Source organism: Myotis nattereri (genome assembly GCF_964212035.1).
Source record: "Myotis nattereri genome assembly, chromosome: 14".
In the NCBI taxonomy this organism is placed as follows: domain Eukaryota; kingdom Metazoa; phylum Chordata; class Mammalia; order Chiroptera; family Vespertilionidae; genus Myotis; species Myotis nattereri.
Window position 1 is genome coordinate 49,719,996 of NC_138089.1, and position 14,210 is coordinate 49,734,205.

Here is a 14,210-nt window from a genome sequence, read left to right on the forward strand (position 1 = left end):
GCCGTGGTGGGATGGTGGAGGAGGTGAGCAGGGGCGCCAGTTGCTGTCATCGGGGCAAGCCTCTGGTGGGTACTGAAAATACTTTGCTCCCGCATGCTGTGGTCCTGCCTGGTGCTCGCACCTGCTGCCAGCACCGGCCCCACTTGCACCTGCTGCCAACACCCAGCCCAACTGTCCCTTAGGGCTTCTCCACCTCTCCCTGCTCCTGAGGGGCGATTGAGGTAGCCGCCGCCACTCGCATCTGCTGATAGCACTGGTCCCACTCCCACCCACTGCTGGTGCCGGCCCCAATTTATGTGCTGTCAGAGTGTGGGAGCAGTAGTCGCAGGAGCGGGGTTGCTGGCAGACAGGGGAACGGGGGCCGCAGAGGATGGGCCGAGACCCACCCCTGCGCCCACTGCAGCCTCGTGGCCCACAGTTCCTTTCAAGGTGCACAAATTCATGCACTGGGACCCTAGTGTAATATATAATGACTTTTATATCATGTAAACCACCTAGAGCAGTGATGGCGAACATATGACACGCGTGTCAGAGGTGACACGCGAACTCATTTTTTTGGTTGATTTTTCTTTGTTAAATGGCATTTAAATATATAAAATAAATATCAAAAATATAAGTCTTTGTTTTACTAGGTTGCAAATATCAAAAAATTTCTATATGTGACAAGGCACCAGAGTTAAGTTAGGGTTTTCTAAAATGCTGACACGCCGAGCTCAAAAGTTTCGCCATTGCCGAGACCGGTTTGGCTCAGGGGATGGAGTGTCGGCCTGTGGACTGAAAGGTCCCAGGTTCGATTCCGGTCAGGGGCATGTACCTGGGTTGTGGGCACATCCCCAGTGGGGAGTGTGCAGGAGGCAGCTGATCGATGTTTCTCTCTCATCGATGTTTCTAACTATCTCTCTCCCTTTCTCTCTGTAAAAAATCAATAAAAATATATTTTTTAAAAAAAGTTTCGCCATCACTGACCTAGAGCATACAGTAAATTAAACATCGTAGTCAAGTCCACTTTTTCTTTCAACATTGCAAATAAACTTTTGCTTTGGCTATGATTATCCTGGTGCTGAAGGGATACGCTTTTGTTTCCAGTCTTCAATCCAGGTCATTACAAGTTTCTCCCTGTCTGATATAGACCCTTCTGGAATTTTTGTTAGTCTCAGTGCCTTCAATAAAGCAGATCCTTTAATAGCTTCTGTCACTTTGGTTTTGTTTTTCAAGATGGTAGCTATGGTGAAATGAGACATGCCCGACTAATGAGCAATAACCATAACTGATTTTCCACCTTTGTAATCCTTAATTTTACTTTCCTTTCCATACCAATCACTTGATGTGGCCTCTTACTGGCAACATTAGCAGTGGATCTTGTACACAGGGGCCATAATGAACAAAACAAGATGAGATTAAATCGAACACAAGAGAAAATGATGTTGTTAGTTAGGAGACACAGTAAACACAAGATGCACGAGGCTGCGGCCAGGGTAACACAATGCACTGTTTAACGCAAACTTTTTTTAAATAAGCAGAAAGAGTACACTCTAAAATAATGATAAAATCTACATAAACTAGTAAGTCATTTATTATCATGTACTGTACATAATTGTATGTACTATACTTTTATAGCACTGGCAGCACAGTAGGTGTGTTTACACTAGCATCACCACAAACATGTGAGTAATCCAGTGCACTACAACATCATGACAGCTATGACATCACTAAAATATGGTTATACAGCACTTGATTTTAGTAGGAAAAAAGTGACTGCTTTATTTCCTTCTCATTAGAATAAATGCATAAACTCACATATGGAAGCTTAAGAGGGATGAAACTCATGCTGATGAATGACAACTTCAAATGTCCTATCTCCGTGGTCCGCAAACTACGGCTTGCGAGCCACATGTGGCTCTTTGGCCCCTTGAGTGTGGCTCTTCCTAAGCCTTTGGAGGACCCTAATTAAGTTAATAACAATGTACCTACCTATATAGTTTAAGTTTAAAAAATCTGACTCTCAAAAGAAATTTCAATCGTTGTACTGTTAATATTTGGCTCTGTTGACTGATGAGTTTGCCAACCACTGTCCTATCTAATCCCTTAAAGTGGCATTTAAATATATAAAATAAATATAAAAAATATAAATCTTTGTTTTACTATGGTTGCAAAGATCAAAAAATTTCTATATGTGACACAGCACCAGAGTTAAGTTAGGGTTTTTCAAAATGCTGACACGCCGAGCTCAAAAGGTTCGCCATCACTATCATAGGTCGATGTTCAACCACTGAGCCACGCCAGCCGGTCTGAGCTGTATACTCTTAAGACCTGTGCACACTATTGTATATAAACTTCAGTAATTTTTAAAAAATCTATGATTGACCAAATTGATGTTGAGCAAGCTGATCAACTGCTTTAAGCTTCAGTTTTTAAACCTATAAACTAAATGAATAAAAATTTTCCTGGGTTATTGTGGAAGATAACACATGTAAAGTATTTAATACAATGCTTCATACACTGTAAGCACTTAGTAAATGTCAGTCTAACAAATCATCACTATAGATGGTGGACTGCAACTTTTGTCAATATGAACTATCTTTTTCTGGCTTAGTAATAATAGTGATAAATTATCAGTATTTTCCCCAGGCCCATGAACAGACACATCCAACACATGCCTTTAAAATGTGTGTGTGTACACTCATTCATCCCAAGGTATGCATGTAACAGAAGTTATTGAATCATTCTCCACGTAAGAAAAATTCAAGATATTTTCTTTTTTGCCGAAACCGGTTTGGCTCAGTGGATAGAGCGTCGGTCTGTGGACTGAGAGGTCCCAGGTTCGATTCCGGTCAAGGGCATGTACCTGGGTTGCGGGCACATCCCCAGTAGGAGATGTGCAGGAGGCAACTGATCGATGTTTCTCTCTCATCGATGTTTCTAACTCTCTATCTCTCTCCCTTCCTCTCTGTAAAAAATCAATAAAATATATACATATATAAAAAGATATTTTCTTTTTTTTATCATTACAAATAAAGCTACAGTGAATATCCTTGCCCCTACATTATTTCTCCTGAGAGGTTTATGTCCAAAACAGATTACCATATAAACTATTACAGTTCTTTCAAATATGACACTCAAGTCTCAAATAATTGAGTGCTAACCCAAACACTAACTCAACATTATACTAAATCAATATTAATAACAAAATTAGAGTACGGCTCTAGGTGCTACAGATAGAATTACCCTGAAATAAAACCTCAGAGATTCTAAACCTATACATGAAAAGTTAAAAATAAGCTATTCTTTCATATTTCTGAATGTTATCACAAGAGTCTAAAATCTGTAGCTCGTTCCAACAGTTTAAGGAATAAAGATTCTACTTAATGACAGATTAATAATTACAATATACCAGGGGTGGGCAAACTTTTTGACTCGAGGGCCACAATGGGTTCTTAAACTGGACCGGAGGGCCGGAACAAAAGCATGGATGGAGTGTTTGTGTGAACTAATATAAATTCAAAGTAAACATCATTACATAAAAGGGTGCAGTCTTTTTTTTTTTTAGTTTTATTCATTTCAAAAGGGCCGGATCCGGCCCACGGGCTGTAGTTTGCCCAGCCCTGCAATATACTCTTAAGTGAATAGATGTTAATACCATTAAAAAAATAGATGTAGCCTGGCCAGTATGGCTCAATGGTTAAGCATTGACCCAGGAACCAAGAGGTTACCGGTTCAATTCCCGGCCAGGGCACATGCCCAGGTTGTGGGCTCCATTCCCAGTAAGGGGCATGCAGGAGGCAGCCAATCAATGATGCTCCTCTCTCATCATTGATGTTTCTATCTTTACTATCCCTCTCTCTTCCTCTTTCTCTAAAAAATCAATAAGAAAACAAAACAAAAAAATACAAACGTACATACGAGGAAATATACCTAAATGTTAGTTATCTTGGTGGGATGCAACTGCAGTCAATCTTCAGCTTTATCCCTTGACATATTTCCCAGTTTTTCTACAATGAGCATGTACTATTTTATAACAAAATACTCGCATTAAAAAAAAAAAAGAATTTCACATGCTTTCACTTTATGTATCCAACAAATTAATTTCTGCATAACAGAGTATGTTTGTTTACACTGGGAGATCACACTGGCTTGTGCCCAAACTGCTAAGAACACCTGAAAAAAATCCCTCATACTTCCCCAAGGTAAATTCTGCCCCACCACATCTCTATTCTCCATTCTCCCCACTCTTGCTTTTCTATCACCAAAATATAATAGTCTCATAAAGCATAAACAAGGTATGTGTAGACAAAATTTGACTATGATTTATTTTAGCCATAGACTTCATCTTGACACAGCTTATGTCTATTTTCAGCATGTACATGCTTCATGTCAGAGACCCAGGTTCCTTGCTAGCTGGACTTCTGATTCACTCTCAAGTTCCACATTGAAACCACTGTTACTAAAAATAACTGACATCCTTTCCTACTTGCTCCTCCTTTGGATTTTATCTGAAAAACCATATAATAAATCTTGTTCCACAGACTCTCATTATGCAAATTAGTCTCCACAAACTATAACTTTGTTGGCTCACAACACGTTTCCTATAATTTTTGTGTACTAATGTTATATAACTTAAGGGAAAAAGAAATCTAACTCAAAATGACTTCCAGTAATCTAGGCAGTCAAAACTTACATTTAGGATTTTTGTAAATTCTAACATCAAAATATGACACAGCCATACTAACCTTGGTTCAGGTAAGTGAGCGTTTCATCATGCAGTTTTACTGCTGGAGATGTTGCAGCACACATCACATACTGAAAGGGCGGGTTTTTAGTTTCATCATCCAATGGAAGGCTAGAATCTTCCTGCTTGAAAATGGGCAATGCCAAGACATCACTGAAAAGCAAAAAAATCAACATTGACCTTATTTTGGGTTTAAAATATATAAAAGCATGTAAAAACATTTAAGGGTAGTTTCTTTTAAAATTTAAGTTTAGAAATGATACAGAGAATAAAAGATCAATGCTAATCTGGCTCCCCCAAATGATAATATTAAACCTGTTACCTCTAGTGTAGTTGTGGGGAGAAGGGAAGCAGCTATGATTAGGTAGCTTAAATAAGAAGTATTTAATAGTTAGTAAAACCCATGCTACTGATAGACCAAGCTAACAATAAAAATGTTACTTAAAAATTTTTTTAAAAACACTTTAAACTCCATATCGTTTATATATATATATATATATATATATATATATATATATATATATAAAAAGAGCAAGTCAACAGAGTGTAGCCTGTTTCGAAAGGCAGGCACTATTGCTGCCGAAGGTAGGTCACATTAGCACCATGAAATCACAAAGAATCATTTGATTAAAATGGTACTTTACAAAAAGTTTCCTGCAAGGCTTGGCAAGTGCTGAGAGCATAAAGCTTTGTGCTTAGTCTAAAACAATGGCATCTTCTGAGAAGCAAACAGTAGCAGTAAAAACAACTATTTTTTCTCCCAAGAATAACTTGGCACATTAATTGGGAGGCAAATGGGAGAGGGTGGGGGTGTCTTCTGGGGCACGGTCCATATTCCGTTAACCTGGGAGATTAAACATATGTGGATGTTTGGCTTGCTTTTAATAATTTAAAAAAACACCTGAGATATAATATACATATCATAAAATTCATGCTTTTAAAGTATATTTAATTCAGTGGGTTTTAGTATATTCAGAGTTGTGCAGTCATCACTACTTCCAGAACATTTTCATCATCTGAAAAAGAAATCTCGTACACACTGGCAGTCATCCCTTGTCCCCTTTCCCCTACCATACTCCTAACCCCTGGCAACCACTGATCTACTCTGTCTCTATGGATTTGCCCATACTGGACATTTAATCAAACAGAATCATGTGGCCTTTTTCTTAGTCTGTTTTCAAGGTCCACCCATGTTACAGCATGTATCATTACTTCATTCCTTTTTATGGTTGAATGATATTCCATTGTATGGATATACCATTCTATTTATCCATTCATCAGATGATGGACATAGGGATTGTTTCCAATATTTGGCTATTATTCGTAATGCTGCTGCAAACACTTGTATATGTTTCTTGTGTAGACATATGTTTAATCCCCTTGGATATCTATATCTGCATCTATCTAGGAGTAGAATTACTGGGTCATATGATAACTATGTTTAACTTTTTGAGCAAGTGCCAGAGTGTTTTCCAAAGTGGCTGCACCATTTCACATTCCTACCATTAGTGTATGAAGTAATTGACATAATTCACTAAGATGTACATTACATCTTGATACTTTTTCTAAATTAATTTTTCAATAAAAAGTAAAATAGTCAAATGAATAACTATATAAAGGCTTGTCTGAATTGCTTATTTACCTTTCTGTTTTCTGCAAGCTGCTCACTAACTCAGGTATTTGGCCCATTTTAAGTAAATTTAATTTACAAACAAAATGTGGAAATAAAATGGGAGGAAAATTCTGCAATCCCTCCTTCTCGGCTACATTTCTATTAAATCACTAGACTGATTATTCAGAAACTAAATTACCACTAATTCTACTTCTCTTTTATTTATACCTAAGAATTATGAAAACACTCTTCTGCATACAGTATAACTGAGGAACGCAGTCAGAGATCTCCTCCAGCCCTCCTCTGGAGTTCTCAACACTGTGACCTAGGTAGGGGCTTAGTTCCACTCAAGTGGAACAGATACAAAAAATGAAGTTTATGAAGACTCAGAGCAGTTGTCTTTATGAAAAACAACCATAGCCGCAATGGCTCTACAGTAGATGAAAATATGTATATTCCTATGTCATATATATGTAAGCATTTAAAATCCTCTTGGCGAGAAAATAAATAAAAATGAAAGCTGACTTAGAAGTATTAGTTAATTATGTCACTGAAAAGTGACATAGGAAATGCATAATTTTAAGATCCCAATGCTAACTGCGTGGGTTGATCATTAAATACATGCCATCAAAATATGACATAAGCCTGGCCCGCATGGCTCAGTGGTTGAGCATTGACCTAAGAACCAGGAGGTCACAGTTTGATTCCTGGTCAGGGCACATGCCCGGGTTGCAAGCTCGATCCACAGTGTGGGGTGTGCAGAAGGCAACCGATCAATGATTCACTCTCATCACTGATGTTTCTGTCTCTCTCTCCCCCTCTCCTTTCCTCTCTGAAATCAATAATAATAATAATAATAAGTTAAAGAAAGAAGATATTACCTAGAATAAGTTAAGCAAGGTCCTGGAGGGGAAAAAGGTAAGACACAAGAAAAAAAAATTTTTAAATATATACTGTATATAGCATTCCCAAGTGATTCTTCCTATCCAGAACTTCCTATTCTCACTACCTTGAGAAGACTTCTTAATTATTAATTGGTAGATAGCAAAGGGTGCTGCAGAAAGAGGGAGGTCAAACCCCAACTCTGCAGCTTCAAATCCAGCTCTGCCATTTGTTGAGTGACACTATGGCAGACTATTTAACTTCTCTGAGCTCTAATAATGGGTTTGTTTTCAATTTAGAAGAAAATATTTTAACTATCCTAACTCTAGGCGCACATTAGATCAAAGGTTCTCAAAGTGTGGTCTTCGTAATCCTGGGGAACCCGAGACTCTTTCAGGGGGTCCAAGAGGTCAAACCTATTTTCAGAATACACTATTGGCTTTTTTCACTTTGTTGACATTTGTACTCATGGCACAAAACCAATGGTGGTTAAAACTGCTGGTGCCTTGGCATGAATCAAGGCAGTGGCACCAACTGTACTAACAGTCATTGTTTAAAATTAACTTTATTATATATTAGTCCTTGTGTAGGTATAATGTATTTCTGGGCACACGTAAGTGCAATGGTTGTCTCAAGGAAAAGATTCTATGCAACTGGGATCTGACCTAGCAGTTTCTCTCATAGAATATTATTTTTAACTTGAAAGAAAAACTGACAAACTGAATATGCAGACCTGGGCATTTGACAAAAATTTCCTCAGAAATGAGTAAGTGAACCCATCGTTTACAACTGTGATATTTGTTGCCAATGATAAAATCTGAACCCTCCACCACGTGCTCTCTCTGATGAGATAGTGGCCATGTTAAGGAATGAGATTTTTTGATACTGCATAGTGAAAAGCACCAACATTTAGAAGATCTGTGCAACTCAGGAAAAACCACTGTTTTATCAAATGAACAATGCATGCACATTTCAAAATTATGCAGGGCAAGAGAGCTGATTAAGTCCAAGACAGACCAATTGATTCTAATGTAACAAGACAAAAAAACCACATTGACACAGTTGCCAATTCTAAGTTAAAATTTTAAGAAACCATCACTTGTCAAGTGCTGGTGTAATATCAAAGAATATCCAAAATTATTTAAAAGGGCTATTAAAAATAATCTTCCTTTTTCCAACCACACATGTATCTGAAGCTAGACTTTGTTCATGTATATCAACCAAAACAATATATTCCAAAAGCAGATAAGAGAATTGATTTGTTTTCTAAGCGAGATATTAAAAAGATGTGCCAAAAGCATAAGACAATGCCACTCTTTTTCACTAATGTTTTATTTAGGAGGATGATATTTTAAATAGAAAACATTGAGAGGGAGAGGGAGAGAAAGAGAAGATAAGGAAAGTAGGAAAAGGGGCCTTGCGATTATTAGGAGATGGCTACTTCCCACTTCCCAGTAATATAGAAAGGCCTTGGTTATTTTAAGTAAATTTTTAAAGTTCTTGATTATGAAGGGACTACAAAAAACACAGCATACAATTCTATTCAGAGACAAAGTAATTTGAGATTGAGACAAAGTAATCCATAAATGAGTGAAAATGACACCAAGGAGTGATCCTACTCAAAGTCATTCTGCTAAAATGACAAGAGATCCTTTGAACTCAAAAATAGTATTCACAGGTATATTCTATCATAGCTTCCAAAATTTTATCCGTCATGTTTAAAAACAACAGCTTTGACAATTACATATCAAGACTGTCAAAGTCATAAAAGAGAAGGAGACAAACACTAAGCGCAATGATGTCTGAGACTGAAACCCGGATCACAAAAAGGACAACAGAGGAAAACTGTGAACCAAATAAATGGTGTACTTTATATAACAGCACTGCACCACGGCATCTTTTAAAATTGTACTCTGGCCCTGGTGGGGTGGCTGGAACATTGTCCCATATACCAAAGGGTTTTGGGTTTGATCCCCTGTAAGTCTACGCCATAAGGAAGGCAACTGATTGATGTTTCTCTCTCACATCAATGTCTCCTCCCTCCGCGCCCCCCCCCCCTCTTAAGATTAATAAAAACATATCCCCAGGTGAGGATTAAAAAAATTGTACTCTGGTTATGGAAGTAGGAGAAACTGGGTAAAGGGTTCACGTCAACTTGCTAGACTATCTCTGTAACTTGTAAATCTAAAATCATTTAAGAATTTAGCCGAAACCGGTTTGGCTCAGTGGATAGAGCGTCGGCCTGCGGACTGAAGGGTCCCGGGTTCGATTCCGGTCAAGGGCATGTACCTGGGTTGCGGACACATCCCCAGTAGGAGATGTGCAGGAGGCGGCTGATCGATGTTTCTCTCTCATCGATGTTTCTAACTCTCTATCTCTCTCCCTTCCTCTCTGTAAAAAATCAATAAAATATATTAAAAAAAAAAGAATTTAAAAAATTAACTTAAAAATTCAAGCACCAACACATAAATAAAGAAAAACTATGTAGTTCTGTTGTAGTCCATATCTCAAGATAACAATTTCACAAACTCCAAAAAACTCAGCAAGTTTTAAAAGAGACTGCCACACCAAGGTTCAACATAGTTCGGTTTCATATCCATCTGTTAGTTATGTACCAAAGCAAGCAAAATAATTATTACAGAGCTCCTTCTAAATTCAGTCACAGAACCTAAAGCAAACAAAGATGAGGCATCAGATGGTATTTCCACCAATAGCAAATGTTTAAGTACGTCCTGGCAAATTGACAGGTGTCACCTTAATAAAACATCAAATTTATGAGACCCTATCAATAAGCTGTCATGGTTCGAACAGCTCTCAATAAAGAATATAAACAGCATTGAATCTTGTTTCTAGTGGAGACAGGGGACACTCTAATTTTTAAAACTGAACACAAAATCTATGGACAAATAGTAGAATGTATGCTAATTAGTTGAGAGTTATTAGTCTACATAGACGTTATTTCTTGAATATAAGATTTCAATACGCAGCAAATCTTTCCCAAGGCAATCAAAGCCTATTATTCCTCTATCCTTTAGAACAGGAGTTGACTAGCTACATCCCAAGGGCCAAATCCAGCCAGCTTGTTTTTGTACAACCATGATCTAAGAATGGCTTTCACATTTTTAAAAATGGTTGTAAACAAACAAAAAAGCATGATAGAGATGCTCTGACCGGCAAAGCCATAAAATTTATCTGGCTTTTTTTTTTTGCCAATCCCTGTTTTAAAGTAATACATTTAAAAACCAATGTGAACAATATGACCTGAAATCAATATTGTTTTAATCAATAACTTATTAAACTCTTTCTTATAATTCAGCCAAGATTAAAGCCAGAAAAAGTTTTTAAACTTTGAAATGAGAAGTTTTATAGGAATTATTGCCAATTCTGGAACCACTATAATAAATTTTTAACATTTCACTGTTCCTAAAATTTTTCTGTACTTCCAAGACATGTCACCCACTCAAGAACCCTTTGTTTTAGCATGAGACCAAAAGAAAAACATCTGCTATTAATAGCTACATAATAAACCATATCCTTAGTAATTTTTTACTAACTTAAAACTTATCGAGTTGAAATTTTCCCATTACCTCACAAAGTCTGTACACTGGCATTTTAACCTATCAACCAATATAGAAAATTTGTCTTCACCTCACAGTAGTTTTGAGTTAGCAAATAATTTGTAAACTATGAGTGCACCTCCCACAAAATCTGCAATGTGTAACTTTTGCTTCAAAATAAGACTTATCGTACAGGGAAGTTTAACAGGTTCAGACCAATGTCCTTTGTAAGGTGATAATTTAATATCAAAGTTTTTATGTGTAATCTAAAGAAGTTGCATTATTTCCTTTTTTTTTTTTTTTTTTTGAGGGGGGTTCTCTCTCCCTCTCCTTCCTCTCTGAAATCAAGAAAAAAAGTCACTTTTCAAATAATTTCAAGTTTAGCCACGAATTTACTTCTTGAACTTGAGAGAACAAATGAAAGAAAGACAAGCATCAGTAGCCCTTACTTCCCATCTGATACCAGAGGAACAGACTGCCATGCAGTGAAAGGACACTGGGCACTCCTGAGACCATCTGGCCCTCGGAGAGCTTCAGGTCCAGGTGGGGAATGCAACGTAACAAAAGGCAGCACAGCTTACAGCAGTGGTTCTCAACCTTGGCACACATTAGAATCAACTGGAAATCTTTTTAAAATCCTGATTTCTGGGCCTCATCCTCCGGAAATTCTGTTTCTTTGTTATGGGGTAGGGGCCACAACATTAGTAACAAAGAAACAGAATTTCCGGAGGATGAGGCCCAGAAATCAGGATTTTAAAAAGATTCCCAGGTGATTCTAATGTGCAGCCAAGGTTGAGAACCACTGGCTTAAAGCCTTCAGTCTTTTTCCAGGTCAAGTCAATTTTGCAATTTCCTAAATTTGAATCTCAAATAAAGGGTCTTGAATTTGCAAGAGGCAAGGACTTTCATGGGTTCCTCTTAGTTTTTGAGGAGCAAATGTTCAGGAGCAAACGGATACCTAAAATACATGAAAAAAAAAACAAACCCACAACAAAATGGTATTTGCCTTCAAAGATACTTGAAAATTTTAGATTAAATGACACATACCATATCACCAATAACCAAAAGCATTCAAGGGGAAAAGTTTCCCCATGAGAAGTGTTGTAAAAAACACAGATTTACAAAGATATCACACATTACTTTAAAAAAAAAAAAAGGTCAAGGAAAGGTTTAATACCAAGATTTTACTTCCTTTACACAAAATAAACTAACAATAAAAGTTCATTAGCTGGTCAAATTACTAAAACAAACAGAACTCTTGGGGGGGGGGGAGGAATAAAAGCTCAAAATAACTCAATAAACAATGCCCTCGGCAGCAAACTCTCATTTCGTCACAACTGATCACTGAGAAGCAACTGAAGGCACACTCCATCTGCTCCACCTGCCCTCCTACTCCTCCAGGTCTCCAGGAAAAGCATGGCGCGGAGGCCACCTTCTCCCCGGGCAATCTCACCCCTAGCACTCCCAGCTGGGGTGACCCTCTGCCTTTCAGTAGCTCAATTTCCTCCACAACTAAAACAGTCGCTCCAGAAAACAAGCCACCTCATCCAGTTGCACAACTGCAGAGAGAAGTGCCAAGTTCGGAGAGACCAGCACGGACACAGTCAGGGTCGGAGACTGGTGAACCAGGGCTTTCCTCCCAGCACTTCCTCAAACACCCCCACCCTTTTGAGAGTTATTTATTTATAAGACTTAAAAGCCGAATGGCTGCAGGGAGCAGCCCCCGCCAACCCGGGCCTACTGTGACCCCGAAGCCTTTCTGCTTCAGGACAGGTGTCCTCCCCGAGAGCAGCAGTGCCATGTGCCGAGGCGCCTGGGCATCGGGACAGCAGCACTTCAGCCATGACTTTAAGGGGCAGATCTGGAATGCCTCACCTGAATCCGCATTCACAGAAAGCTGCCCAGCCCATCGAGTTTCGTACTGCCAATGGGGCGACTTTATACAGTATGTAAACTGAATTCCAAACAAGCTAAGACACACAGAGCTGCCAAGCTGACAGGCGTTGAAGAACAGCATCCCTCGGGATACAGGCCGGCGACTAAAGTTTCCACGCCTCCAATTTAAACGAAAATGAATGGCTGCCCACACAGGCGGAGAAGACGAAACAAACTACTGTTTGTGGCGCGTTCACGGTGCCTTCAAGTCGTCCTCCAAGGGAGGCAGCCTAAGAGGGCGGCCCCCAAAGCAAAAAAGTTCATTCCGAGGCCATCAAAGAACCGTAACTGCGTCGTGGGACGTGCTTGTCTCCCCTGCGGCTATTGTCACACTGCATCACGTGACCACAATCTGCAACTCGGAAAGACTACAATGTAGAACAGAGTGGGTAGGAGCTGACACCAAAACTTTGCCGAGTACTTTCCCAATAGAAAGTCCTATCGTTTCGTGCTATATCCCAGCTCTAAGTAGCTCGTCAATCGCTTGCAAGGAAATGAAACCCCTTCCCCACCAACCCAGGGCATCGTTAACAGCCGGGCATGTTTTACAGCAAAAATGAAACCCCCAGCGGTTCCGGGGCCGCAGGTGGCAGGGCCGCCCTCCCAAGCCCGCCACCGGGGTGGGCAGAGGCCTGCGAGGCTGCCAGGCCCCGGCGGCCACGCGGCAGGCCCAGACCCCAAGCCGGGTAGGCCCGGGGCACCGCTGATCGCAGCCGCGCCTGGCAAAGGCCCAGGGTCCTGCAGGCCCTTCCCAAGGGTACGGAGGCGTGCGTCCGTCCGTCCGCCCGCCCGCCCGGCCCAGGGCGTCCCGTACCTCATGCTGTAGGCGCCGGCGCCCAGCTCCTGCCCGATGCCCGTCAGGCTGGCGTCGAAGTCGTGCACCAGCCCGGACTCGATCACCTCGTCCATCTTGAGCACCCAGGCCATCTTCCGGCCTCGCCGTCGCCCGGCGCGCAGCGCGGCCTCCGCGAGCGCGGCGAAGAGGCCGGAGCTCCGCCGAGCGTCCTGGGGGAGGGCGCGGGTGAAGCCTCCGCGGCGCGGCGAGCGGTCACCAGCGGCGGCCGGGGCGGCGGCCGGCGCGAGAGCGGCCGGGGCCCCGCGGGCAGGGCAAGGCGAGGAGCTCAGGCGGGAGCGGCAGGGCCGCCGGCAGCGCCTCCCTCCCGCGGGCGCCGGCCCCGCGCCTCATGCCGCCGCCGCCCACCCCCTGCGCCGCTAGCGCGGCAGCCGCCGCCGCCGCCCGTCCCGCCCCGGGGCACCCGGCCGCATCCTCCCCAGGACGGCGCGGGGGGCGGGAGTTCAGCCCGCTCCGACGACCGCGCGGGGGTGAGCCCACCCGTCTCCCGGTCCCCGGCCTCGACCCCCGGGCTTCAGCCCGCCCGCCCAGGCTCTACCGCCCCGGCCAACCCCACCGACGCCGCTCCGCGGGCGCGGACGATGGCTTCGCCGCAGCTCCCGCTCGAGCTCACTCGCCGCTTCCGCCTCCTACGGCTCCGCCCCG

General features: G+C 41.5%; 1 protein-coding gene across 2 annotated transcripts in view; it reads right to left on the reverse strand.

The window, feature by feature from the left end:
* The window catches only part of UBP1 (upstream binding protein 1), a 41,317-nt gene extending 27,426 nt beyond the window's left edge, over positions 1 to 13,891 (reverse strand). For both annotated transcript variants that reach the window (XM_081106207.1, XM_081106206.1), the window contains exons 1-2: positions 13,527 to 13,891; positions 4,728 to 4,879 (exon numbers count right to left, since the gene is read on the reverse strand). In XM_081106207.1, the coding sequence (XP_080962333.1) occupies positions 4,728 to 4,879; positions 13,527 to 13,639 (265 nt within the window). In that variant the 5' untranslated portion in view covers positions 13,640 to 13,891. The remainder of the gene's footprint in view (positions 1 to 4,727; positions 4,880 to 13,526) is intronic.
* Between the last annotated feature and the right edge of the window lie 319 nt (positions 13,892 to 14,210).